This window comes from Chiloscyllium punctatum, chromosome 9 (genome assembly GCF_047496795.1).
Source record: "Chiloscyllium punctatum isolate Juve2018m chromosome 9, sChiPun1.3, whole genome shotgun sequence".
NCBI lineage: Eukaryota > Metazoa > Chordata > Chondrichthyes > Orectolobiformes > Hemiscylliidae > Chiloscyllium > Chiloscyllium punctatum.
Window position 1 is genome coordinate 58,545,543 of NC_092747.1, and position 27,790 is coordinate 58,573,332.

The 27,790-nt window shown below is 41.7% G+C and overlaps 1 protein-coding gene across 1 annotated transcript in view; it reads right to left on the reverse strand.

Annotated features, from left to right (window-relative positions):
* Nucleotides 1-27,790, reverse strand: part of LOC140481693 (uncharacterized) — a 156,644-nt gene that overhangs the window by 115,089 nt on the left and 13,765 nt on the right. Inside the window, exons 4-6 of the mRNA XM_072578268.1 lie at nt 21,745-21,830; nt 12,902-13,157; nt 2,963-3,146 (exon numbers count right to left, since the gene is read on the reverse strand). Coding sequence (XP_072434369.1) covers nt 2,963-3,146; nt 12,902-13,157; nt 21,745-21,826 — 522 coding nt within the window. The 5' untranslated portion in view covers nt 21,827-21,830. The remainder of the gene's footprint in view (nt 1-2,962; nt 3,147-12,901; nt 13,158-21,744; nt 21,831-27,790) is intronic.

Here is a 27,790-nt window from a genome sequence, read left to right on the forward strand (position 1 = left end):
CCTTTGAGCATTGAAGGATGACGGGTGACCTTATAGAGGTTTACAAAATCATGAGGGGCATGGATAGGGTAAATGGGCAAGGTCTTTTCCCTGGGGTGGGGGAGTCCAGAACTTGAAGGCATAGGTTTAGGGTGAGAGGGGAAAGATATTAAAGAGACCGAAGGGGCAACTTTTTCATGCAGACGGTGGTACGTGTATGGAATGAGCTGCCAGCGCAAGTGGTGGAGGCTGGTACAACTGCAACATTTAAAAAGCATCTGGATGGGTATATGAATAGGAAAGGTTTGGAGGGATATGGGCTGAGTGCTGGCAGGTGGGACTAGATTGGATTGGGATATCCGATTGGCACCGAGGAGTTGGACCGAAGGGTCTGTTTCTGTGCTGTACATCTCTATGACTCTAATGTGGACACAGAATGCTTCCAGAGTCATTTTTCTTCGCATCATCCTTTTGGTCCTCTATTTTGAATGCCAGAGTTTAATGTTGCTGTCTGATTTTTTTTAAAAATCAGACTAAATGACAAGAAACACAATAAAGACCATTTTCTCACACATGTTATGCACTTCCTTGTGCCAGCCCAAACAGGGACTTTCCACATGCGAAAATGGGAACATGTCCATTGTAAGTCTAAGCAGTGTACTTGTCCCAGTTCTGTTTCAGTGTATTCTTAGCACAGCTATAAAGGTATGCTTCCTTTTTGAAAAAAAATATAGGTTTGAACATTTTTAGTGTAACTGGCATTTATTGTCCACTCCTAACTGCCTTTCAGAAGTTCATGATAAGCTGCCTTCTGAACCACCACAGTCAATTCTGACAACCTGAGGAGAGTTAGGGATGGAGATGCTCGGAGTTTGACTCAGCAATAGTGACAGAAGAAACACAAGCCTTTTTGTTTTTTTGTTGTGAATTTTTTGTGGAGATTTTAGGAACGATTTAAAATGGCAGACAGGACCCAGACTTGGAAGTCGTACCACCAGGTCAGACAGCTCCTTGTAATGGGAAGGGGGCAGTCAGAACAGACAAATGCAAGAAACCCAAACTCAGCAGGGCTATTTCACTGCAGTGTGGAGTTGAAACAGAACTAACATTTGCTGTAGTAGAGATCTTATCTCATTATGTGCATGTTACTATCTTTTACAGCAGAAATCAATGCTCATAAATAGCAGATAAAGGCTGTAGAACAGCCAAGCTTGATATGCTAATTTTTTTAAATTACAAGATACTCTGCCTGAGTCTGATTTGTAAAGAAATCTGTGCTTTTGGTTTCAATAGCTGTACGTTTATATAACTCTTTGAATAAGATTATAGTATTATTGCTACATGAGGGCTTTCCACACATACCAACTATCACAATGGGTTCAGAGTTTGACTAACAGCTTTAAGGGTTATTAAAAAGTTAGCAATCTTTTGTGCGGGTTATGAATCCAAATGCATTTTTTTTAAGCAGATTAAGTACTTCAGGGAATCGAAATGCATTGAAAAAGATTTTCTAATGAAAAGTTATTTTTTAAAAAATATACTGATGTCTGTAATAAATATGTAGACCTTTATTGTATTTCAGCATAGCTCCTGAGATCTGCCACATTAGATTCTGGGTGACTTAGCATGATGGACATGTGGTGGGACAGGGGTGGTGCACAGGATACAAGTAAGAGAGGTGTTTTATTATTCTTTATTACTTCATGACTCGTGTGTGTCACCAAGACAGCATATTGCTAACTATCCTTGAGGTGAATGACTTGAAGGGCCATTTCAGAGAGTCATCAAAAGTCAACTACATCACTACAACTAGGTTTAGAGTCATACGTAGATTAGGTCAGACAAGGATGATAGATTTCCTGACCTGCAAGGTATTAGTAAACCAAGAGCGCGTTTATGATAATCAAAGAGAGTTTCACTGAAACAACTGAAATGAATCATTGATTCAATACCTTAAATAAATTCAAGTTCTACCAGCTAACGTGGTCAGATTTGAACCTACGTCCCCATAGCTGTTCCAGTGACATCACCACAATGCCATGATGTGGGGCTGTGAATCAATGTGAGGACTGAGGCCTACAGGACCAAGTATTTAACAAAATAGCTTAGGCAATGTCCCCGAGAACTGAGGCAGACTTTTTAAAGCAATCTGCCTCATCACGTGGCAGATTTTGTGGCCACTACCAATCTGCAGCCAGGAATGACGAGCCTGACTCCAATCTGCTCTCCCCTCCCTGGGACAGAGCTCCTGCTGAGATTTTCTAGCTCTGAGGAGCTGCCTCAAGAGCAGAAACCCAGGCCTTAGTTCAAAAGCAGGACTGTATGCAGTTTGGAGGAGATCTTGTGAGCAGCGACATTCCCAGTCACCTGAGGCCCTACCTCTTCTTGATTAGATTAGATTAGATTACTTACAGTGTGGAAACAGGCCCTTCGGCCCAACAAGTCCACACCGCCCCGCCGAAGCGCAACCCACCCATACCCCTACATTTACCCCTTACCTAACACTACAGACAATTTAGCATGGCCAATTCACCTGACCTGCACATCTTTGGACTGTGGGAGGAAACCGGAGCACCCGGAGGAAACCCACGCAGACACGGGAAGAATGTGCAAACTCCACACAGTCAGTCGCCTGAGGCGGGAATTGAACTCAGGTCTCTGGCGCTGAGAGGCAGCAGTGCTAACCACTGTGCCACCGTGCCACATCCAATTTGCAAGGTTTTGTTGGAAGAGTGTTGGTGCATCTTGTAGACTGGCACATACTGCAAGCATCATTCAATGGTGGTGGAGGGAGTGAAAAGTTAAAGAGGGTGATCAAGCAGGTTGCTAGCTCCCGGAAGGATGAGCTGCACTCATCCAGGCAAGTGGTGAGTAATCCAGCCCACTCTTGACTCGTGCCTAAATTGCTTTAGATGATGCAGCACCTTACATCAGTAAACTAGAAAATATTAAGCATAAAGGTACTACATTATAGTTTCTTTACCCTGTACCAAGTTAGTTCAAATCCATCTGAGGTTATATAATTGCTGATCTCTGGACAAGGAAGTCTTCTAGAAATCCTCGAAAATGAAGTCCTCGCGTAGGAAAATCTATTCTGTAAGCACGATGCACTGGTAGAGTTAGTGACTGTTAATGAAACAGCTATTTTGACACAAGATGTTGGATACCTGCAAGTAAAGTGAATGAAGTATTAGAATGGTTTTAATACATGAAATCATTAGTATAAACAACCCACCAAAATGTTAAAGACAAAGGCAAAGTTGCTATAGTCTCAGAGGACCATAGGGCTACTCCCTCATTAGACAACAAGACTGGTGGTGAGTTAACCAGAGGGTTACCATGCCTCAGGTGAGGGGTGAGGTCAAGAACATGGGACTTTATTGGTAATCTCAGCCAGTACAGAAATTAACCCCACGTTGTCATCATTAATCTGCAATGCAAACCAGCCATGCAGCCAACTGAGCTAACCAGCCCCTTTTCAACACAAAATATTTTACTTGAATTGCTAAAGGAGAAAGTATGTAAAACATGCACTTATTTTTCAACAATACGTTCCGGAAAGAAGTGATAAAACACAATCGTATTTTACAGCAGTTAAAGGGCTCTAATTCTAAGCATCAACCTTGCACGATAGGAAGGATCACAGTACCTTTGCCTGGAAACGGGACCCAAGTAATTATTTTGTGCCTGCCTGGCATTTCCAGGCGGGAGCTGGAGATTTTGTAACATCTCGCTGTCCACTGTTGCATAAGATAGATCACTGAGAGACTCCATTCAACAGACAGCAGACCAGATTTCACTCTTTCTTACCAGAAGCAAACAGGGGTGCATGATTCCAGGTCTCTACATGGGGAAACCCACTGCATACACATCACTTTGCAACATCATAGGACAAGTTTTCCAGTTAATGGAACAAAAAGGGACTTCCATTGTTCGTTCATGGGTGTGGCACAGCTGGTTAAGCAAGCATTTATTGCTCATCCCTGATTGCCCTTGATGAGGTGAACTGTTGGAGTCCTTGCAGCATGAGGACAACACTTCAGTGCCTTTAGAGAGGGAGTTCTAGGATTTAAACCCAGCAAACAATTAATCAGTGATATTGTGCCAGGTTAGGATTGTGTGTTTGGGTTTGCACGGTGACTCAGTGGTTAGCACTGCTGCCTCACAGCACCAGGGACCCGGATACTCTGAAAGTCGATGTGGACTTGTTGGGCCAAACGACCTGTCCCCACACTGTAGAGGTTCCCATAGATCAACAGCCATACGGAACAGGCATACAGAAGCCGACCCTTCAGTCCCTCTCGTTCATGCTGTCCAAGTTTCCCAAACTAAACTAGGCCCACTTACCTGCGTTTGGCACATATCCCTCTAAACCTCTCCTATCATTGTACGTGTCTAAGTATCTTTTAAATGTTGGTAACTGTACCTTCATCTATCCCTTCCTCTGGCAATTAATTCCACGTACAAACTACCCCATGTAAAACAGGTGCCCCTCAGGTCCCTTTTAAATTCTTCTCCTTTCACTTTCTAAACTAGGGGGCATAATTTTAACTCACCCACCTTTACTATTCACCTTATCTATGCCCCACATCGTGGTGTATAAACCTTTATAAGGCAATCCCTCAACTTCTTATGCGCCAGAGTCACCTCAGAACACAACCCCTTCCACACCCTGCCCCCATCCCAACAATTTCCTGGTAAATCTTATAAATCGTCTCCAATTTAATAATATCCTTCCTATAGCATGACGACCAGAACTATATACAGTACTCCAGAAGTGCCCTCACCAATGTCATTTACAACTTCAACATGGCATCCCAACTCTTATACTCAATGGTCTGAGCAATGAAGGCAAGTGTGCTAAACACCTTCTTAACAACCTTGTTTACCTATGACACAACTTTCAAAGAATTATGTACCTGAACCCCAGGGCCTTTCCATAAACTGTGTAAGTTCTGCTCTGGTTTGTTTTACCAAAATGCAATATCTTGTATTTATTCAAATTAAACTCCAACTGCCATTCCTCAATCCATTGGTCCAATTAATCAAGGTCCCTTAGCAATCTTAGATTACCTTCTTCAATATCAATTATAACACCAAGTTTGGGGTCATCCACAAACTTACTAACAATGCCTCCTAAATTCTCATCCAAATCATTCATATAAATAACAAGTGAACACAACACCAATCCCTATGGTGCACCACTGGACACAGGTCTCCAGTCAGAAAAACAACTCTCCACCATCACCCTGTCTCCTAACATCAAGCTAAATTTGTATCCAATTGATGTGCTCTCCCTGAATCCCATGTGACCAAATTTTACTAGATTAGATTAGATTAGATTAGATTACTTACTTACAGTGTGGAAACAGGCCCTTCAGCCCAACAAGTCCACACCGCCCCCGCCGAAGCGTAACCCACCCATACCCCTACATCTACATTTACCCCTTACCTAACACTATGGGCAATTTAGCATGGCCAATTCACCTGGCCTGCACATCTTTGGACTGTGGGAGGAAACCGGAGCACCCGGGGGAAACCCACGCAGACACGGGGAGAACGTGCAAACTCCACACAGTCAGTCGCCTGAGGCGACTACATGTGATATTGTGTGTGATATTAATCACACTACATGTGGAACCTTGTCAAAGGCTTTACTGAAGTCCATGTAAATAATGTCTACCACTCTGCCCTCAGTCTTTTTCGTTACGTCCTCAAAGAATCTGCCCTCACCTATATAGGGGGTGAAGGTTGTGGGTTTGGAAGGTGCTTCTAAGAAGCCTTGTTGAGTTTCTGCAGTATACTTTGTACACGATACAGACTATATGTCAATCGTAGGAGTAGTGAACAATAGAGGCAGTGGCAATCATGCAGCTTACTTTGTCCTAGATGGTGTCAAGCTTCCTCCGTTTGTTTGGAGAAGTATTCATCTAGGCAAATGCAGAGTGTTCCATCACACTCAGAGTCATAGAGATGTACAGCATGGAAAAAGATCCTTTGGTCCAACTTGTCCATGCTGACCAGATATCCCAACCCAATCTAGTCCCATCTGCCAGCACCCACCCCATATCCCTCCAAACCCTTCCTATTCATATACCCATCCAAATGCCTCTTAAATGCTGCAATTGTACCAGCCTCCACCACTTCCTCTGGCAGCTCATTCCATACACATACCACCCTTTGCATGAAAACGTTGCCCCTTCGGTCTCTTTAATATCTTTCCCCTCTCACCCTAAACCCTCTAGTTCTGGACTCCCCGACCCCAGGGAAAATATTTTGCCTATTTATCCTATCCATGACCCTCATAATTTTGTAAATCTCTATAAGGTCACCCCTCAGCCTCCGACGCTCCAAGGAAAACAGCCCCAGCCTGTTCAGCCTCTCCCTGTAGCTCAAATCCTCCAACCCTGGCAACATCCTTGTAAATCTTTTCTGAACCCTTTCAAATTTCACAACATCTTTCCGATAGGAAGGAGACCAGAATTGCAAGCAATATTCCAACAGTGGCCTAACCAATGTCCTGTACAGCCGCAACATGACCTCCCAACTCCTGTACTCAATACTCTGACCAATAAAGGAAAGCATACCAAATGCTTTCTTCACTATCCTATCTAGCTGAGACTCCACTTTCAAGGTGCTATGAACCTGCACTCCAAGGTCTCTTTGTTCAGCAACACTCCCTAGGACCTTACCATTAAGTGTATAAGTCCTGCTAAGATTTGCTTTCCCAAAATGCAGCACCTCACATTTATCTGAATTAAACTCCATCTGCCACTTCTCAGCCCATTGGCCCATCTGGTCCAGATCCTTTTGTAATCAGAGGTAATCTCTTCGCTGCCCACTGCACCTCCAATTTTAGTGTCTTCTGCAAACTTAACTGTACCTCTTATCCTCGCATCCAAATCATTTATGTAAATGACAAAAAGTAGAGGACCCAGCACCAATCCTTGTGGCACTCCACTGGTCACAGGCCTCCAGTCTGAAAAACAACCCTCCATCACCACCCTCTGTCTCTACCTTTGAGCCAGTTCTGTATCCAAATGGCTAGTTCTCTCTGTATTCCATGAGATCTAACCTTGGAATCAGTCTCCCATGACTCCTGACTATACCTTGTTGATAGTGTACAGACATTGGGAAGATAAAAGGAGAGTTACTGCAGAATTCAGAGTCTCTGGCCTCCTTTTCTGGCCACAGTACTCACATGGCCAATTGGGTTCATTTTCTACTCAGTGGTAACTCCCAGGACGTTGGCAGTGGGACATTCACCAGTGGTGATGCTACTGATCATCAAGGGGAGATGATTAAATTCTCAATTAGAGATGGTCACTTGAATTATGCAAATGTCACTTGCCACTTATCACACCCAAGCCTGAATTTTGTCTAGGTCTTGATGCATATGGACACAAACTGCAATAGTATATGTGGGGCTTCGTATGTTGCTGAACATGGTGCAATCATGTGTGAACATCCCAACTTCTGAGCTAATAATGAATGCCATTAATGAAACAGTGGTAGATCACTGTACCTAAAATTATCCTCAGTAATGCCTGAGAGCTCTTGTGGTACTGTGGTAGTGCCCGTACCTCTCAACCAGGAGGGCCTAGTTCAAGCCCCATTTGTTCTTGAGGCGTGTAATAACATCTCTGAACAGGATGTTCAGAACATTTCTCTGGGATGCTTGCTAGCTTCTGTGTTGGAGTGGCAGTGTCCCTAGCTCAGAGCCAGGAAGCCTGGGTTCAAATCCAAACTGTTCCAGTGGTGTGCATGATACCCCTGTACAGGTTGATGTAAAAAAAGTCCTCAGGACCTCCTGCAGAGATGTAAGGCATGACTCCAATCAGGAGAAAGTGAGGACTGGAGATCAGAGTCAATGAGTGTGGTGCTGGAAAAGCACAGCCAATCAGGCAGCATCCGAGACGCAGGAGAATTGACATTTCGAGCATAAACCTTACATCAGGAATGAGTTCCAACCAGCAGAGAGTTTTCCCCCCGATTTACAGTGATTCCAGTTTTGCTAGAACTCCGTTATGTCATACTCAGTCAAATGCTGCGTTGATGTCTCAAGTGTTACTCTTACTTATGGAGTTTGGCTCTTTTGTTCATATTTGGACCAAGGCTGCAATAAAAGTAGAGTTGTAGAATCACAGAATCCCTATCGTGTTAAGAGAGGCCATTCAATGCTTCGAATCTGCATTACCCTTCCCTAGCTCCGTTACCTCACATTTCCTATGGCTAATCTGCCTAACCTTGGACACTATGGACAATTTAGCACAGCCAATCCACCGAACCTACATAGAGTCATACAGCATAGAAATAGATCTTTCAGTTCAACTAGTCCATGTTGAACATAATCCCAAACTAAACAAGTCCCACCTGCCTGCGCCTGGCCCATTTCAAAACCAAACCTTTCTTATTCACATATTTATCCAAATGTCTTTTAAACTTTGAATTGTACCCACATCCACCACTTTCTCAGGAAGTTCATTCCAATAGTGAAGCACCTTCTACGTAAAAAATTTGCCCCCCATGTCTTTTTTTTAAATCTCTCTCCTCTCACCTAGTCTTGAAATCCCCCATCCTAGGAAAAAGACAACTACCATCTATACCTCTCATTATTTTATAAACTTCTATCAGATCGCCTCTCAACCTCCTACGCTCCAATAAAAAATGTCCCAGCCTTTCTTTATAACTCAAACTTCCCATACCTGGCAACATCCTGGTTAATCTCTTCTGAACCTTTGCCAGCTTGACTGAGAGGGGAAACTGGAGCTCAGGATAGAAATCCATGCAAACTCCACACAGATAGTCATCCAATGTTGGAATTCAAACGCAGATCCCAGGTGCTGTGAGGCAGCAGTGGGGAGCTAATAGCCTCGTGGTATTACAACTGACCTGTAATCAAGGGACCCAAGTAAGGTTCAGAGTACCTGGGATTAAATCCCACCATGATAGACGGTGGAATTTTAATTTAATAAAAATCTGGAATTAAGAGTCTGATGATGACCATGAAACCATTGTTGATTATTGGAAAAATCCATCTGGTTCATTAATGCCCTATAGGGAGGAAAACTGCAATCTTTATCTGGTTTGGCCTAAATGTGACTCTAGCAATGTGACTGACTCTTAGCCCTCTGGGCAACTAGGGATGAGCCATAAATGCTGTCCTAACCAGTGATGCTCTCATCCTGTGAATGATTTTTAAAAAGTGCTAACCACTGAGCATCATGCCACCCAACAGCCAAGAATCTTGGCAGAACCCATCATGAGCATCTTTAAGTAGGCTATTCCTTTGCAAATGCCACTTGTCGTTGACCCTTTCCATCATTTTGGCTCTGCTCCAGAGTAGACTGATAGGGGCGGCACAGTGGTTAGCACTGCTGACTCACAGTGCCAGAGACCCGGGTTCAATTCCCACCTCAGGCATCTGCCTGTGTGGAATTTGCACATTCTCCCAGTGGGTCTGCGTGGGTTTCCTCCGGGTGCTCCGGTTTCCTCCCACAGTCCAAAAACGTGTAGGTTAGGTGAATTGGTCATGCAAAATTGCCTGTAGTGTTAGGTGAAGGGGTAATGTAGGGGAAAGGGTCTGGGTGGGTTGCTCTTCGGAGAGTCGGTGTGGACTTGTTGGGGCTGAAGGGCCTGTTTCCACACTGTAAGTAATCTAAACAACTATTCCTACCAGACCAATTGCTGCCCTAGATTTGTGTACAGGATATAACTAGCAATTTTCCACATTATCAGTTAGATTTTTTTTCAGGTAAGAGATAGACACAGTTCCTAGGGCTAAAAAGATTAAGGAACATGGGACAGAGCAGGATTAGGGTACTGAGCTCAATGATCAACCATGACATAATGAATGGTGAAGCAGACTTGAGGGGTTGAATGGCCTATGCCTGTTCCTATGTTTCTTTGCCAGAGTTGTAGCTGTACTGGAACCATCTCACTATTGCCAAAATTTTGACAGGACCCATAGCCTTAGCAGCATCCAATGTCTTGAGCCGTTTCTTGATATCCCATGGTATGAATTGAAAGGCTGAAGCCTGGCATCTACGATGCTGGGGATCCCCATAGAAGCTGAGATGGATCATCCACTCCACACTTGTGGTTGAAAATGGACGCGAATGTCCTTAATATTGATGTGCTGGATTCTCCTATCATTGGGGATGGAGGTAGTTGTTGTGCCTCCACCTCTGGTTTGTTGCTTAATTGTCTATCACCATTCTCATTCGTTGGTTGAGAGATTACTTAGCTTTATCTACAGTATGCGCTTCTCCCATTTGGCATACATGTCACCCTGTGTTATAGCTTCATCAGATTGTCATCTCAACTGTACCTAGGCCTGGTGCAGCTCCGAGCATATCCTCCTGCAGCCTCTGTTGAACCAAGGTGATCACGCAGGTTGATGGGAGTGGGAAACATGCTGAGTCATGAGGGTACAGATTGTGGTTGAATTTAATTCTACTGCTGCTGATGGACCACCCTGCCTGTGGATGCTCAGTTTTGAATTTCTAAATCAAGTTGAAGTCTGTCCCATTTAGTGTGTGATGACTGAGGTGGCCTCAATTTGAAAATTAGACTTTAGCTCCATAACCTGCAGTGGTTACTCCTCCTCATGCGGTCATAGATGCCCCCACAACAGGCACACTGGTAAGGACAGGGTCAAGTAGGTTTTTTCCCTCTTGTTAGTTTCCTCACCACCTGCTGCTGACCCAGTGGGGCAGCTATGTCATTTCAGATTAAGCCAACTTGGTCAGTTGTGGCATTACCAAGCCAGTGTTCCTGCTGGACATTGAAATGCTCCATTCTGCATTCTACTTGTCAGCCTCAGTGCTACCTCCAAGTGGTTGTCAACATGGAGGAGCACTGATTCATCAACAGATGGCGGCAGTAACGAGGTAATCAGCAGGAGGCTTCCTTATCCTTGCTAGACCTGATGCCATGAGACTTCATGAGGTCCAGAGTCAACATTGAGGACTTCAAGGCAACTCCTCCACAACTGTATACCAGATCTGCTTTCAAACCAGACCAAGTAAGGTTGGCAGATTTTGGTTCCTAAAGGATGTTAGTGAACCAGAAAAACCAATAGATGACAGCAATTACATGTTCACTTTTAGGCCCAGCTTTTAATTCCAGGTTTTAAAGCATTCAAATTTCACCATCTACCACAGTGAAAATCAAACCCTTGCCACCAAAACATTAGTCTAGATTGGTGGTTTACTATTGCTGTGACACTATCTTCCACTCTATGTTCAGCTGGTATGTAACCATAGCCAGTGACTAATGCAGTTCAATGCTCAGTATCCTGGTAACAGTCTGGATGGCAGCAGATAATGCTACAATTGCATTTGAATCAACATGACAAACCTGAAAGGGGCTACAGAGCAGCTAGGACTACCTGCTGACCATGTAGTGGAGGGTTTCAGTGCAAAACATGCATGGGTATGGCATAGCGAATGCCAGAAAAAAAATGGGAGTCAATGGGAATCAGAAGAAAAACCTTCCAATGGTGGGAGTCAATCCTGGCACATCTGAAAATGGTTGTGACTGTTGCAGACTGATCAACTTATCCTCAGGACATCTCTGCAGGGGTTTGTCAGGATAATGTCCTAGGCACAACCACCTTCAGCAGTTTCAACAATTACCTTCCCTCCATCATAAGGTCAGATGTGGGGATATTCTCCAACAATTACAAAGTCCAGCACTATTCACGATTTCTCTGATACTGAGGCAGTATGTGTCCAATTGCAGGAAAACTGAGACGATATCCAGTCCTGGGCTGATAAGTGGTAAGTAATAGTCATGCTTCACAAGTGTCAGGCAATGACCGTTTCCAACAAAAGAGATTCCAAAGATATCCCTTGACATTCAAAGGCATTTCCATTGCTAAATCCCCCACTATCAATATCCTGGAGGTTACCCTTGACCAGAAAGGGAAATCAACTGACTGCATAAATACAGTTGTTACAAAAGCAGGCTAGATGCACACAATTGTACGTCAAGTAACTCATGTCCCAAAATCTTCTCATCTCAGGACTGTGATGGAATACACTCCACTAGCTTAGGTGAGTGCAGCTTCAACAACACAAGATGCTTGACACCATTTGGAGAATGCAGTCTGCTGATTAGCACCACATCTAATGCCTTTCATTTTCACTCTCTCCACCACCAATGCACAGTGGAAGCAGTGTGTGCTATCTACAAGATGCACAGTAGAAATTCACCAAAGATCTTTAGTCAGCACCTTCCAAACACACGAATATTTCCATCTAGCAGATCAAGGGCTGCAGATACATGGGAACAACACCTGACTTAGAACTATATCAACATGTCAAAATACAAACTCCCCACCGGAACAGATGAAACAATACCATCTGGGTGACAATGGTTCAAGATGGCAGTTAACCAGGTTAGGAGTAGGACATAATTGCTGCCCTACAACAATACCACATCCCATGAATGAATCAAATAGAAAACTTGCCATAAACAATGTGACTAAGCAGATTGCTGGAATGCTGAAAGATTAGTTTCACTATACTGGCAGGTATGTTACAGTACTTGGCAGAGTAGATGTCAAGGCTTGTGGTGGTCTGTTCCATACTGCACAATCATACCATCATAAGGACAGTATCTTCAGTATAAGCTCTACAGTGTGTACATGGCCACAAAGGCAAGTTAGAAAAACTTTTCTCTAACACAAAACGTTTTAAGCCAAAAGTTTAAGGTAAATACTGTCTTTAGCTTACAATAACACTAAATCACTCCTGAGCACTCCCTTGCTGCTCTTACCTGCCTTAGTGCTCCTTCACAATGCTACCGAGTGGCTGGCAACTAGAGATGGTCTTAGAGGATAAGCCAGAGAAAACAATTGGCCAAGAAGGCACAGCTGTACCATCGCGGCACATAAAAGAGAATGATGGAAGCTTACCTCACAACACAGACATAGAAGCCATTGTCTTCCAACGATACTGGGAGGAACCAAAGCAAACCATCCTCTACATGTATCCTTTCCTTTCTGTCTGCTGTAATTACTTCAAATGTTTTGTTATTGTACCACATCACACTGTAGTTCTGTGGTGTAGTCTCGGATATGTCCAACTCCAATTCAGGGCAGTTAATGACAACTCCTTCTGTTTCCAGAACAAACTGGCGATTTAAATCAATACCCTTGTCTAAGCATGGTTCTACAAACAAAAATAAAGATGGTGCAACAAGAGTCAAATGTACTGGAAAACAGACGTATTATTTATTAAAAAAAACAGTAACTGCTTAATCACTTTTTGTATGCATCTAAAAACAAAAAGAAAATAATCTCTTCAAGTCAGTAAAGCTCTGAAAGAAGAAGTTGAAAGTAAACTGAAACAAGCTGCATGGATTGCAAAACTACATGTAGTGCTAATGAGGGAGAACTGTACACTTACAATTCCCATTGGCAAACTTCTGATGGAATTTTCCCCAGCAATTTATAGCAGTCAGAGCTCCATTTCAGCACTGTGCCATCAAACGTTGGCCACTAACTTTCTTAAAATTTCTCTTCATTGTTAAAAGTAAGTAAAATAAACTGAAATTAATTTACCAAAAGAAGGCAAGAAACTTGAAAGGGTTCAGAAAAGAGTTACATGGATGTTGCCAGGGTTGGAGGATTTGAGCTATAAGGAGAGGCTGCATAGGTCGGGTTATTTTCCTTGGGGTATTGGAGGCTGAGGGGTGACCTTATAGAGGTTGATAAAATCATGAGGGGCATGGATAGGATAAATAGTCAAAGTCTTTTCCCTGGGGTGGGGGAGTCCAGAACTAGAGGGCATAGATTTAGAGTGAGAAGGAAAAGATATAAAAGGGACCTATAGGGAACTTTATGATGCAGAGTATGGTGCGTGCATGGAACAAGCTGCCAGAGGAAGAGGTGGAAGCTGTTACAATTGCAGCATTTAAAAGGCATCTGGATGACTATAAGAATAGGAAGGGTTTAGAGGGATATGGGCCAAGTGCTGTCAAATGGGACTTGATTGAGTTGTGATACCTGGTTGGCATGGACAAGTTGGACCGAAGGAGCTGTTTCCATGCTGTACATCTCTATGATTCTAAGTAGAGAACTACCTGACAAACACATCCATTTTCTGAAGTTCTTAGAATAAAATGGAAGCTTTCCTATACAACAGTTTTGATACAAAGAGAGGCAGACAGGAAGGCATACAAAGACAGATTTACACTTCAAACGTGATGGATCCACTTGGCACTTCTGACTGAAGATAACTGCAAATGCTTCAGCCTCGTCTTTCGTACTGGAATGCTGTGCTCCCCAATTGTTGTGAATGGTGATATTTGTGAAGCCTCTGCCTCCTGTTAGTTGTTTAATTGTGCACCACCATTCATGATTAGATGTAGCAGAGCTGCAAAACTTAGATATGACCTGTTGTTTGTGGGTTTGCTTAGCTGTCATTCAAATGCTGCTTCTACTCAGTGCCATCCAAGTAGTCCTGTGTTGTAGCTTCACCAGGATGACATCTCAGTTTTAGATGTGACTGATCTGTACCTGTAATGCTCTCCTACACTCTTCATTGAGCAAGGGTGGTTCTCCCAGCTTGATGGTAGAGTTGGGAATATGCTGGGCCATAAGGTTACAGATTAAGATCGAAAGAAATGCTACTGCTAGCTGCAGGAATATCTAGTCTTGAGTTCTTGGGTGTATTTCAAATCTATTTAGCATTATGGCAGTGCCGCATCAAACAACAGCGGATACCCTCAAAGTGAATATCAGTTTTTGACTCTAAGTACAGGACTCCAACTCTACAATCATCCCTCGCAATGATACAGAGATCAACAGATGCATCCACAACAAGCAGATTGGTAAGTCTATCCCTCTTTTTGGCTCTCTCATTATCTGCCACAGACTCAATCTCTAAGTTATGTCATTTGGGAATTGACCAGTTTGATCAGCAGCGGTATTGCCAAATCATTCCTGATGGTAGACTTTGAAATTCACTACATGTGTGATGTGACAAAATGTTCAAACAGCAACTTAGTTGAATGGGTGAGTGGGGAGAAAGAGAGAAGGGTGTGGTGCTAGATCTTGCATGGATGCCATTGTGACAATCCAACAACAGTGATCAGACTGGAAGCCATGCACAACAGGGACATTTGCTAGCTCAAATAAAAGTACAATACTGAAGATGTTAGAAATCAGCAACAAAATGCGTAAAATGTTTGAAACAGTATATAAATAACCCAATAAGGAAAAGAGCTATACAAGGCCATGTATTTGGGAATAAGTCTGGCCAGGTGATTGAAGTTTTCAGGAGGGAACATTTTGGGAAAATGATCATAATTCTCTAAGTTTTAAGACAATTATGAACAAGGATAAGACTGGTCCTCCACTGCAAGTGCTAAATTAGGGGAAGGCTAATTACAACATTACTAGGCAAGAACTGGAGAAATTAGATCAGGGCAACTATCTGACATGTGGAGTTTTTTTTTTAAAAAGGCCAGCTGATCAGAATTCAGGCCCTGTTCCTGTGAGGACAAAAGAAGGATGGCAAAATTTGGAAATCCTGGATGACAAGAGCTATTGAAAGTTTAATCAAAAAGAAAAAGGAAGCATATGTAAAGTCTAGGAAACGGAAGCCAGGCAAGGCCCTTGAGGAATATAAACGAAGCAGGAAATAAGACAAACAAGGAATTAGGAGACAAGAAGGGGCCATGAAATGTCCTTGACGAGTAGGATTAATGAGAATCTCAGGGTATTTTATATGTACATAAAGAACAAGAGGGTAACTATGGGAAGGGTAGGCCCACTCAGGCAAAGGAGGGAATTTATAAGTGGAGCCAAAGAAAGTGGATAAAGTCCTTAAAGAGAACTTCACTTCAGTATTCACCAAGGAGAAAGACATGGATGCTGGTAAGATTAAACAGTGGTATGATGGACATTCTGGGGCATGTTGGCAATAAGGAGCTGGTGATGTCAAGTGTTTTGCAAAACATTAAGGTAGATAAGTTCCCCGGTCCTGATGTGATCTATCCCAGGATACTGAGGGAGGGTAATTTCAGAGTAGCATGATCCCATTTTCATGATCACCAGTGATGGTAATACTGTACCACCGGTTGAGTCGCCGAGCATTGTTCTCAGATTTTAAAGGAACTCTTCAGCGCCTCCATTAACCACAATGGTTTGTTCCACATTCCCACCAAATACATCCATGGTTATCAGAAACATTGCAGTCTCCCATGACTGGTGATTGAAATTTGAAGTTGGCCCACCAAGCTAACAAACACACCAGCACTTACCAAGAGGCACTCCGATTGCTAACTCCTTCAGACCTTGAACTAAAAACTACATTGTGGGATTCAGGGCTGACATTTAGGAAATCAATTTTCAAATCATGCCTGTGCCTAATTCCTGCCTCCACTGGGGACTGAAAATCCAGCCCAAAACTGCTCATGGAGCTAATACTGTTAAGTTTGGATCTCAAGCATGCAAGAGTTCTCTCACCAAAAAGCCAACATGCTCAACAATGGAGCACATCTTAAATACCGAAGAATCAGCTCAAATCATGAGCTCAGATTATGGTGGACGTTCAATCTAATGCTTCAAAGACATCAATGCTACAAACTAAACAACTAAAATTTGATTCAAAACATCAGGCAGGATTTCATGGATCCCCTTGAAAATCCAAAACCATACTATGAATAAAATAGCATAACAAAATTTAATTTGAACTCCCGCAAATGTTTTTCTCAATTAACAGAAATGGATAGAACTCAGAGACAAGGAACATCACGTTTACTCCATTAGACAAATTGTCTTCTTTTATGCTTTCAGATCAGTAATGCAGAAGAAAGGACATGTCGAGATGTGAAAATAAATCTTAAGGCCTGGTAAATTTATGTGCTTGCATCTAAAGATGAATGATGAAAGCTGCTGCACTGCACAAAACTAAATTAGTTTCCTATTTTGCTAGTCTGGTCGACATGATTCTAGTCCCACGCTTAATGCCTTTTGAAGTGGCCAAGCAAGCTATTCAGTGGGGAGCAATTATTAATGAAAGTCTACACCAGTTTCTCTGGGTAATTAAAATAAATTAAACTTTGCCAGAAATGTTCGCATCCCAACAATAAATTTGAAAAGATAATTCCTTGTGATCCAAATATAATCTAATGAGCAGAGATATGTGGAATATGTAGTCTTGGTGAAATAACGAAACATTCATTATATGTAGAATTGGAATTCGTGCCTACATTATTTCTGCAGCTGATTAATATTATTCAGGCCCACAAAACTTTGGTTATTTTCAACATGCCACTGTTGAAATCCTTGGAAATGAAAACCAGGTGATTTCTGCAATCAGCAGTCCACTGGCAATGTCAATTTTGGAACTAGGCAGAAAGCTGAAAATCTACTTCAAAGTCTTATACAGAAACAGACAATACAGCTTGCTCACAAATCTGCAAGAAAGTAAGGCTGAATCCATCCACAAAACGTTAAGCAAAACCAATAACCTCATTTCTTGAAATAGCATGTTTTAAATATTTAAATAATACAAAGCTAACATTCTTCAACAATGTGATTTGATTTATTTATTTACTGTCTCATATATTTTGTTACAAAATACAATGAAAAGTGTAGCAAAGTGTCGCCACTCTCCAGCACCATGTTAAAACACAGAAAAATAAACCAAAATATAGAATGTAATGGCAGAACAATAAAGATATATAGAAACATGATGTTAGAGTAACAACTTAGACCAACACTTTTTTTTAAATACAAGTGCAGTTTGCAAACTACACTTTGAGCTCTTGTGATTGAACCAACATAGCAAAGGGATTCAAATCTCCAATTATCAGAATATTATCTAAACTTTCATAATTAAATTTACATTAAAATAAATTGCAGATTTTTTGCTCAAATGTTCAGTTTATGAGTTGTGCACCATAGCTAGGTTAGATTAGACTACATTACAGTGGGTTGCCCTTCGGCCCAACAAGTCCACACCGACCCGCCAAAGCGCAACCCACCCATACCCCTACATTTACCCCTTACCTAACACTACGGGCAATTTAGCATGGCCAATTCACCTGAGCTGCACATCTTTGGACTGTGGGAGGAAACCGGAGCACCCGGAGGAAACCCACGCAGACACGGGGAGAACGTGCAAACTCCACACAGTCAGTCGCCTGAGGCGGGAATTGAATCCGGGTCTCTGGCGCTGTGAGGCAACAGTGCTAACCACTGCACCACCGTGCCGCCCACAGCTACTATATGACCAAAATTATCAAACTTGGAACAGACAACTTGCTTTGGTCTGAAATCAATCAATCGATCTAAATAAAACTTCTTAATATGATGTGCAAGTAAATTTGTGTTGAACATGTTACAAAGATTCAGGAATCCATTGCTTTAACTTATACATTTTGTCTAACTGTGAATGATAGCTTTTGGTTTCTTATATTCCACACTGAATTAAGTGAGTAAGAGGGGTAGATCTGAGGTTAATCCATACAGAGACAGTGTAATGATTGGGACTAGGTTGACCTTGTTAACGCGCACATTTCTGATCACTCAACATTGCCCTTTGTCAGAAGGGCACTGCTTGTCACTGACCGCTCCGGTGTTTCCTTCCTTCCTGGTGGTGGAATATAAATAAAGATTTATGCACACCTTGTTCTTCACTGTGTCCTGCATCTGTACACACAATACATGGCGGGGGGGGGGGGGGAGAAGATGGAAAAAAAGTATATATATATATATATATGCACACACGAGAATCTCCTCAATTGTTGACTGACTGTGAACTGGTTGGCCAGACCCAGTATACTGTGCACTGGTAAATAAAGGGTCAGCCTTGGAAATGGTCACAAAGACAAGAAGTAGCTTTCAGGGAAATGAAAAAGCAGCTATCATCATTTTAGGCACTGGCTCACTATGATCCTGAAGCAAAAGGTTGTGCTGACATTTAATGCCTCCCCTTTCAGTATCAGGGCAGCATTGGCTCAGCGGTGGAGCAACGGAGAGGAATGCCCGATAGCACACGCTTCCTGGACTTTGGCTGATGCTAAACACAGTATGCCCAGACAGAGAAGGAAGGTTTGGGGGGCATTTTTGGTATGTGGAAGTTCCACCAATACTGTTACAGACAGCAATTTGTCATAGTTACAGATCACAAACCCCTGCTGGGATTACTGAAGGAAGACAAAGCAGTGCCACCCATAGCTCCCAGTAGAATTCACTTTTGTGCCCCTATTCTTCGTGTGTACAAGTTAGAACGCCATCCCGAAAGCCAAGTACCTAATACCAATACCTTGAGTTACCTCCCACTGGCAGATACTCTATTGGTGGTGCTTTCCCTGGACAAATCCATTTTTGTTGTAAACTTTCTGGACACCCTTCTAATCACCCCAGACAGTATCTAACCATGGGCACAAAAAGATCCTATCCTAGCAAAACGGAAGCATCTGGTGATAACAAGCGAAACAGAGGGACCCAGTGATACCAGATCACCATAGAGGGCAGCATACTACTGTGTACAACAAAGGTAATTGTCCCAAGTAAAGGTCACTGCCAGATACTGGCTGAACTCCACCAGGGTAATCTAGGGGTTTCTAAGATGAAGATGCTGGCAAGAAATTATGTCTGGTGGCCAGGACTGGATGCCAACACAGCTGCATTGGTGAGACGGTGCCTAGAGTGCCAACAAGGACAAATATTGCCACCAGCAACACTCCCCAATTCACAGGAATGGCCAGGTAAATCCTAGACTCGGTTGCACATCGACTACATCAATTCTTTCACGGGCTCAATGGTCCTGGTCAAGTGGTTGGACGTGTATACGATTCATTCAACAAACTCAGGGATGATGACTGAGAAGCTACAAGCATCGCTCACGATGCACAGACTCCTGGAAGTATTGGTCACAGGCAATGGAACATCATTTGGCATTTGGTCCAAAAGTCAAAAGGCATTCAACACAGAAAGACAGTTCCATACCATCCATCATCCAATAGTCTAGTGGAAAGAGCAGTCCAAACATTAAAGGAGCAGCAGCCTGCAGCACCAATTGAGACCAAATTGTCTTGGTTCCTGTTCGACTATAGAACCACTCCGCACACAACTATAGGGATAATTCTGGTTAGTTCCAATGGAGTTGCTGTTGGGAAGAAGACTTTGCATCAGGTTAAAAATGATATTTCCAGATCTGGAGAGTGTGTGTGTGTGTGTGTGTGTGTGTGTAGGACGTGTGTGTGTGTGTAGGACGTGTGTGTAGGATGCATGAAACGGCTGGAATACCTCCTCTGAGCAAGACAGACAATATAATTCGGGGGATGAAAATTTGTGCTGGAACTGTGGAAATGGCCCTTTATGGGTACAAGGCAAGATTTGATGCGAGGTCAGGTTCCATGTCTTACAAAGTTCAGGTAAGTCCAGAACAAACATGTGGATCACCTGAAAGCTGTTACCTCAGAAACAGGGCAGAAGCAAAATGTACCTGGCCTCTCAGAACAGCCCACTGGCCCAACAGAAACCACAGGTGCTCCCCTCCATCCAGTGTCAAGGAAACCAGGTTGACCTCGTTAACTATGAAATTCTTGATTGGGGTCGATAACCTGGACCAATCGGGAAAGCTTTGGCTGTGCAGCATTAGTGTCCCTGCCCCTGGACCGGGAGGTCTGGATTCAGAAGTGTGCAATAACATCTCTGAATGGTTGATTAGGAAAATAGGTTAATAAAAGCAAAAAATATAGAATCTGATTAGAATCCCCTCAGTTATGGACTAACTCTAAGCTGGCTGGCCACAGTCAGTGTATTGTACACTAGTAAATAAAGGGTGACATGCTGATAGGACCTGGCCTCTGTGCAGTTATGTCAGACAGACAGCTAAATATCTGTATCTGCCTGCTGATTTCCATGCATAGTAGCTTGATTTTTTTGTGCAGAAACTTGTGCATCCAGCATATTAAGTGAAACAACTTGTGAACTGCCTTCAGAGTACCATCCAACTTGCTGCACAGTTATGTACATATATAATTTAGAGGAAATTTTGATCAGACATTACCTCATACATGGATCTGCATTAGGAATACCGGTCCAAATTTGATCATATTAAGACAGTTAAACAAGGCATGTTATTGTTATAAGTTGCAAATTTAAAAAAATAGTGCATCAATTGAAATTTGCTATATTCATGTGCTGGTAGTTGAAATGTAATAAATCTCAATATATTTTATTCACTGAGTCACACAATCTAACTAAATGTTATTTCCTCCACAATCCAAAGGCAAAGACAGGAAAACACATATGAATTCCAAGAAGGCTATGCTGTAACTTCAGTTCAATCCTGATAGAAACCACAAAACTGGGCACTTTGCATATACAAGCACAAACTCACTTCCTGAATCAAACATGCTCAGAGGAAGAACGCTGACTGAGATTTTTTTTAAAAACCAGCGAAGTCCAGAATCATAAATCATTTTTTGTGAACTTTATAACCATCCCACGACTATACTCTGGGTCACTGTTTAAAGATTCAGCACTAAGATTACAAATTACACTATTTCTTTTAAATTACACAATGGAAAATCTTATCTTTCAATTAACATCTCACATATAAAAGACTGTAGGTGTACAAACCTTTCTTCTAGACATAGACAATGACTAATCCACTCACTGTAACTTGACTGTGACAGGAAAGTTTAGACCTAGATATTTCTGTGATTACTCTCTACAACATTGAAATTAAACAGAATAATATTTTAATAGATTTCTTACAACATTTTACTTACTTTCAGTGAGATTGAATTGTTGAGGTAGGGCTGAGACCAATGCAAAGAATCCAAAGAAGGTAACAAAAAATGAATGAGCCATTTTCCTGCAATTAAAAGACAAAATGAATAGAAACGTGCATCAATTAAAAATATGCAGATACTCATCAAACATACATCAACTTCCCACAGCTCCCCTACAATGTCACTGAGGTTTGGTTCAATTACAAGTTTTCAAATGGCCCCTGAATCTTTTTGATGCAATGATAGGCTTACAAACACTTCTAAAAATTTGATTGCTTCCCAACAAAACAGAAAACTAACTACAGCATTCCCAATCTATTTAATAAAAAATTTCTTTCTATTTTAAAAAAATCATTTTGTTATTTGAAATGATGTTATTCACAGTGGCTTTTTCCACTAACACCAATATTTGCCTAAATGCAAACTGTACGTGTACTGAAGGAAAGCAGCGATGTCAACAAAATATGAGGTTGAAGTGTGAAAGTGAATCTCAACAATCTCTAAAATGTTGATGTCAGGGGAACAAATTAACTTTATACAAAATAAATCCCCAGGACCTGGTTAGGTATACCCTAGATTTCTGTGGGAAGCTAGGTAAGTGATGGCTGGGCCCCTTGCTGAGATATTTGGATCACCAATAGTCACAAGTGACGTGCCAGAACACTGGAAGTTGGCTAACGTGGTGCCACTGTTTAAGAAAGGTGGTTAGGAAAAGCCAGGGAACTATTAACCGGTGAGCCTGACATCAGTGGTGGGCAAGTTGTTGAAGAGGATCCTGAGGGACAGGAGTTCCATGTATTTGGATAGGTAAGGACAGTGATTAGGAATAGTCAACATGGGAAATCATGTCTCAGCAACTTGATTGAGATTTTTGAAGAAGCAACCAAGAGGATTGAAGAGGGCAGAGCAGTGGAAGTGATCTATTGGACTTCAATAAAGTGTTCAACAAGGTCTTCAAGGACTGTTTAGCAAGGTTAGCTCACATGGAATACAGGGAGAACTAGCTATTTGGATACAGAACTGGCTCGAAGGTAGAAGACAGAGGGTGGTGGAGGAGGGTTGCTTTTCAGACTGGGAGCCTGTGACCAGTGGACCACCAGAAGGGTCCACTGCTTTTCATCATGTATATATATATATGATTTAGATGTGAACGTGGTTTGCAGATGACACCAAAATTGAAGTGTAGTGGACAGTGAAGAAGGTTACCTCAGAGTACAAAGGCATCCTGAACAGATGAATCAATGAGCCGAGGAGTGTAGACTGAGTTTAATTTAGATAAATGTGAGGTGCTGCATTTTGGAAAGGCAAATCAGGGCAGGACTTATATACTTTATGTTCAGGTCCTGGAAAATGTTGCTGAACAAAGAGACCTTGGAGTGCGGGTTCAGAGTTCCTTGAAAGTGGAGTTGCAGGTAGATGGGATACTGAAGGTATTTGGTATGCTTTCCTTTATTGGTCAGAGCATTGAGTACATGAGTTGGGATTCATGTTGTGGCTGTACAGGACATTGGTTCGGTCACTTTTGGAATACTTTGCATAATTCTGGTCTCTCTCCTATAGGAAAGATGTTGTAAAACCTGGAAGGGTTTAGAAAAGATTTGCAAGAATGTTGCCTGGTTTGGAGGGTTTGAGCTATAGCGAGACGCTGAATAGGCTGGGGCTATTATCCCTGGAACAGCAGAGGCTGAAGCTGAGGGACCCTATAGACATTTATAAAATCATGAGGAGCACAGACAGAGTAAATCAACAAGGTCTTTCCCCTGGGGTGGGGGAGTCCAGAACTGGACAGCATAGGGTGAGAGGGGAAAGATTTAAAAGGGACCTAAGGCGAAACTTTTTCACGCAAAGGGTGGAATGTATATGGAAGAAGTTGCCACATGAAGTGGTGGAGACTATTAAAATTACAACATTTAAAAAGCATCTGGATGGGTAAATGAATGGAAGGGTTTAGAGGAATATGGACCAAGTGCTGGAAATGGGACTAGATTGGGTTGGGACATATGGTCTACCTGGACGAGTTGAATCAAAGGGTCCGTTTCCGTTCTGTATATCTCTATGATTCTAATTGCTAAAATACAATATACATAGCACACCAGGCTATAAATTTACATTTCAGGTCACTTGAGTAATTTTCCTAGATTTTGCTAACTTAAGTTTATCTCTGTCCAGTTATGCGTTATATTTACCAATATACAGAGATATGTGTATAATGTTGATACAAGTTTAGCAATGACAGGAGTGGGTGAGAGCAGGACTAAGGAATAGAGTCAACTCAGTGAGCTTGAATTCCACCAGAGTTGTTGCATGTTGTACTCTTTCCCACCCATTCCCCTAGTACTGTAACCCACCAGTTACAATCTTCAGTACAATAAGCTGAAAAGATAGGAGTGAGTACAGAAGGTATTATGCAGTGATGTACCCGTTAATCATTACAATTGAACACAAGCCAGGATGCATTTGTAATCCAATATACTCTCCAGACCAAATACAGCAGTGGTCCTATGGGTCAGACAAGCCGGAACATCTTGGAATAGACAACCCTGCCACTGCTGCCATATTTAAAATGCATGTGCACACCTGGATAGATGCCTGCAGTCCAGAGCGGTGCTGCACAGTTTGTGATATTTGCTCTGGACATGGCAGAGAAGACAAAATTGCTGCCATGCTTTGTGTACAGCAACCTGGAGGTCCTATTGGATGGTGCACTTCCTGCAGACTCCCGGACAGTAAACATTCTTGAAAACTCTTACACCCGGAAAGAAACTACTTAACGCTGCATTGCTAAACATCAGCCAACAGACAACGCAGTACAATCTGATGGGAATAAGAATACCATTCTGAACTTACAATCTTTATTTACTGTGGAACTATTATGCAATTTCTACTTGACAGGGAAGTGAAAACATCCCTACACCCAAGACTGAGAGACGCTTTGACTGTAACCAATAAAAAGATCGAAGTTGCCCAAGGGTGACATGCAGACAATGAAGTACTCAAACTAAACTAATGATAACAATGTTCAAGTATAACACCCAATTGATGACAGAATGCAGTGGAAATAACTGCCATATTCCCAGAGCCAAGATGATATCAAGCGCAAACACCGAATGGCATGACAATGCAATTAAACACATGACAAATCAGACCAAAACCAAACCACAGGTACCAAAATAACCATATTACTAGATAACATGACCTAAGACACAACTTGAACATAACAGCCAACTGACAAACACCATCATAATATATAGCAATATCAAACCAAGTTCAATGCAACCAAGGCACAGTGTACAAGTTAACTGCCAGTATATTCTAGAGAATTATAAATTAATTGTTTTGTTTGATAATATATTCAAAACTGGTTTTTGATGTATTGGAAAGAGATTTACTACTGTAAGGATAAATATTTTAATATAAAGAAGAGGGTTGTTGTGATATTCCTTTAAGGGATATATCCAAAATGGCTGTCCATCACTATCACCACAAGACAAGATGTGATGTATAATCCCACGCATTCTACAGGCAGAACTAAGCAGCAATCCTACAGGCCAGACATGTCTATTAGTTACCAGCACACCTAGGTAGTCTTGTTTTCAAATACATAACCCAAATTATCGTTTTACCAATCCTTGCAAGTAAATTTGCAACAAACAGGAAAATACAAACCTTTATTGAACATATGAGAAATAAATTGTTAAAGAACGACTCAAATGTAGAATTTTGTAGAAATTCAAATCAAAGAAACTTCTCAAAACAAGCACAATTTACATCTAGATCATCAGCTGCACTCAAAGCAGAACCTCTGCCCTACTGCATGTTGCTCTTTATTGAAAAAGCCACACTTACTGGTAATTTTTAATCATCAGTGCCTAGATGGAAATCTGGCAGGTAGGGGAGACAATGACCATTGAAAACAAAATCTAAATCAACCAAGTTTTCAACCATGAATGCTATCCTGAATGCTATCCAAAAAAAAATTTGAATAATTTGAAATAGGCAAGATCTGGCAGTTTCTAGGTTATCACGAAACAAGGATAAGTGAACAAGCATCAAGAGAGTTCATGAGCCACATTTACTACGGATTGGTAATCTCACACAAACTGGCACTCTACTGCTTCTTTATGAAACAAGAGAATTCCGTATATCTGACAGCATTTCTTCAGAAAGCAGAGCTGCACATGTCGCTTGTATTGTGGAGCAGTCAAGGGAAGGCAAATCACATCCTCTTTTTCAAAACAATCAGTTTTCCACAAATACAGACAGCCAGTTTGACAGCTTTTATGAAAAAGTAAATTACTAAATTATGATTATGATGCTAGAAGGGTAGCATGAGAGGTGGATAGGGGTTAAAGCATCAAGAGGGTGATTGATAGAATGCAAGGTGACAAGGGGACAGTGACGGTGGATTTCAAGGGGCAGGGGAGGTCAGGTCCAACAGTGCGGCAGGAGTTTCTGTACCGAAATGTGGGAAATAGGCTTGGTGGCAACGAAGGAAGAGGGTCTCAGGGGAGTGGCATCAGGTCTCAGGGGGAGGGGGTGGTAGCTGCAAGGGATAGAGGGAGTGCTCGGTTAGGATCTGGGGGAGGGGGTAGTTGATGCCGGTGGGCTAAATGGTATGGTCAGCTGAATACTCAATTGGGAGTTAGACTAAGTCTTTAATAGTCTAACTTCTGTTGAGCAACAACTGAACAGCAGCAAAACCTTCCAAATTCTCAATTTAAATGGTTACTTTTAAGGAGATGTATGCACATGGGAATTACCCAGCAGAATCTTCCATTTCCGAGGTAACTCCTTTGTACTCTGCTACGTTGGGGATTCTGCAGAGTCCCCAGGTGCAACTCCCATCTATTCTTCAGAAACTATTATTATCAGGCCATTGAAAAAATCCAGGCTCATACTTTGACATAAGTTTCAGACTTCAGTAGAGGAAGCAAGGGGAGCGAAAGGAACTTGCGCTACTTCCTACAACAACACATTCCTGTTTTTTTCCCATATTTGAATTGTTAAGCATTCCAAAGTAAGCAACTGATTATAAAACAAAGAACTGTGGATGCGGAGGATCAGAAACAAAAACAGAAATTGCTGGAGCATCTGTGAAGAGAAAGCAGACTTAATATTTTGAGTTCTGAAATTCAGATAGTTCTAAAGTGTTAAATTACAAATATTAGATTGTGACAAATCATTTTAGGAAGCCAATTGCATTTATTTTTAAATTACAGTGAACTGTAATTGGCCAAGAATACAAAGCACAAATGGGTCTTTCAGTTCTTGTAAACAAACATTATCATTTGGCAAAACCAGTACAAACATACAGCCATATCTGATGGGAAAGCAAATGGTTTCTGGCTTGCCTGAATAACTTATGAAACACATTCTTAGATTAATTTAAATTTTTCCATCAAAATGAAAAATTAGTGTAAAATAAATATTGATGGTAGGATGGCAAAATATTATTCTGAAATGAAGTTGATTAATTAGTCTTCATATAATATGCTAAGGAAGCACTGCAACGATTGAAGAAAACCTCAGACTAAAATAATGTACACACACACACACACACACAAACAAAAATGTATCATCACATTGACAGTATTTTTGTTTAACCACTTGTGAAGAATCTGGATTATACTGCCATGATCATCAGCCCTTGGCACTAAGCATTCTACACATGTTAAATGGGTCTTACTCTGGCATCTGAAGTAAATGATTCTCAACTAACAGAATCAAATTACAATACCAGTTATATTTTATGTAAAGTTAGCAAAATATAACTCTGTGCATGCATGGATACATAAATAAATACAGTTCCGAAGAGGGAGAACACAAATATATTTCTGTAGGGGTGCTTATGTAGAGGTGTCTGCCTTATAACAGAATTTTAATCATTCAGGAAATGTTTTCAAAAAGCCCAGCAGGTCTAGTGTAGTTATGCTCTGGATTGGAATGTACCATCTCACATGAACTATTAGTGCTGCAAGACTGACACTCAAACTGCTCTTCACTTCAGATCGAAATGATTATCATTTGTTGTCACACTTCACCA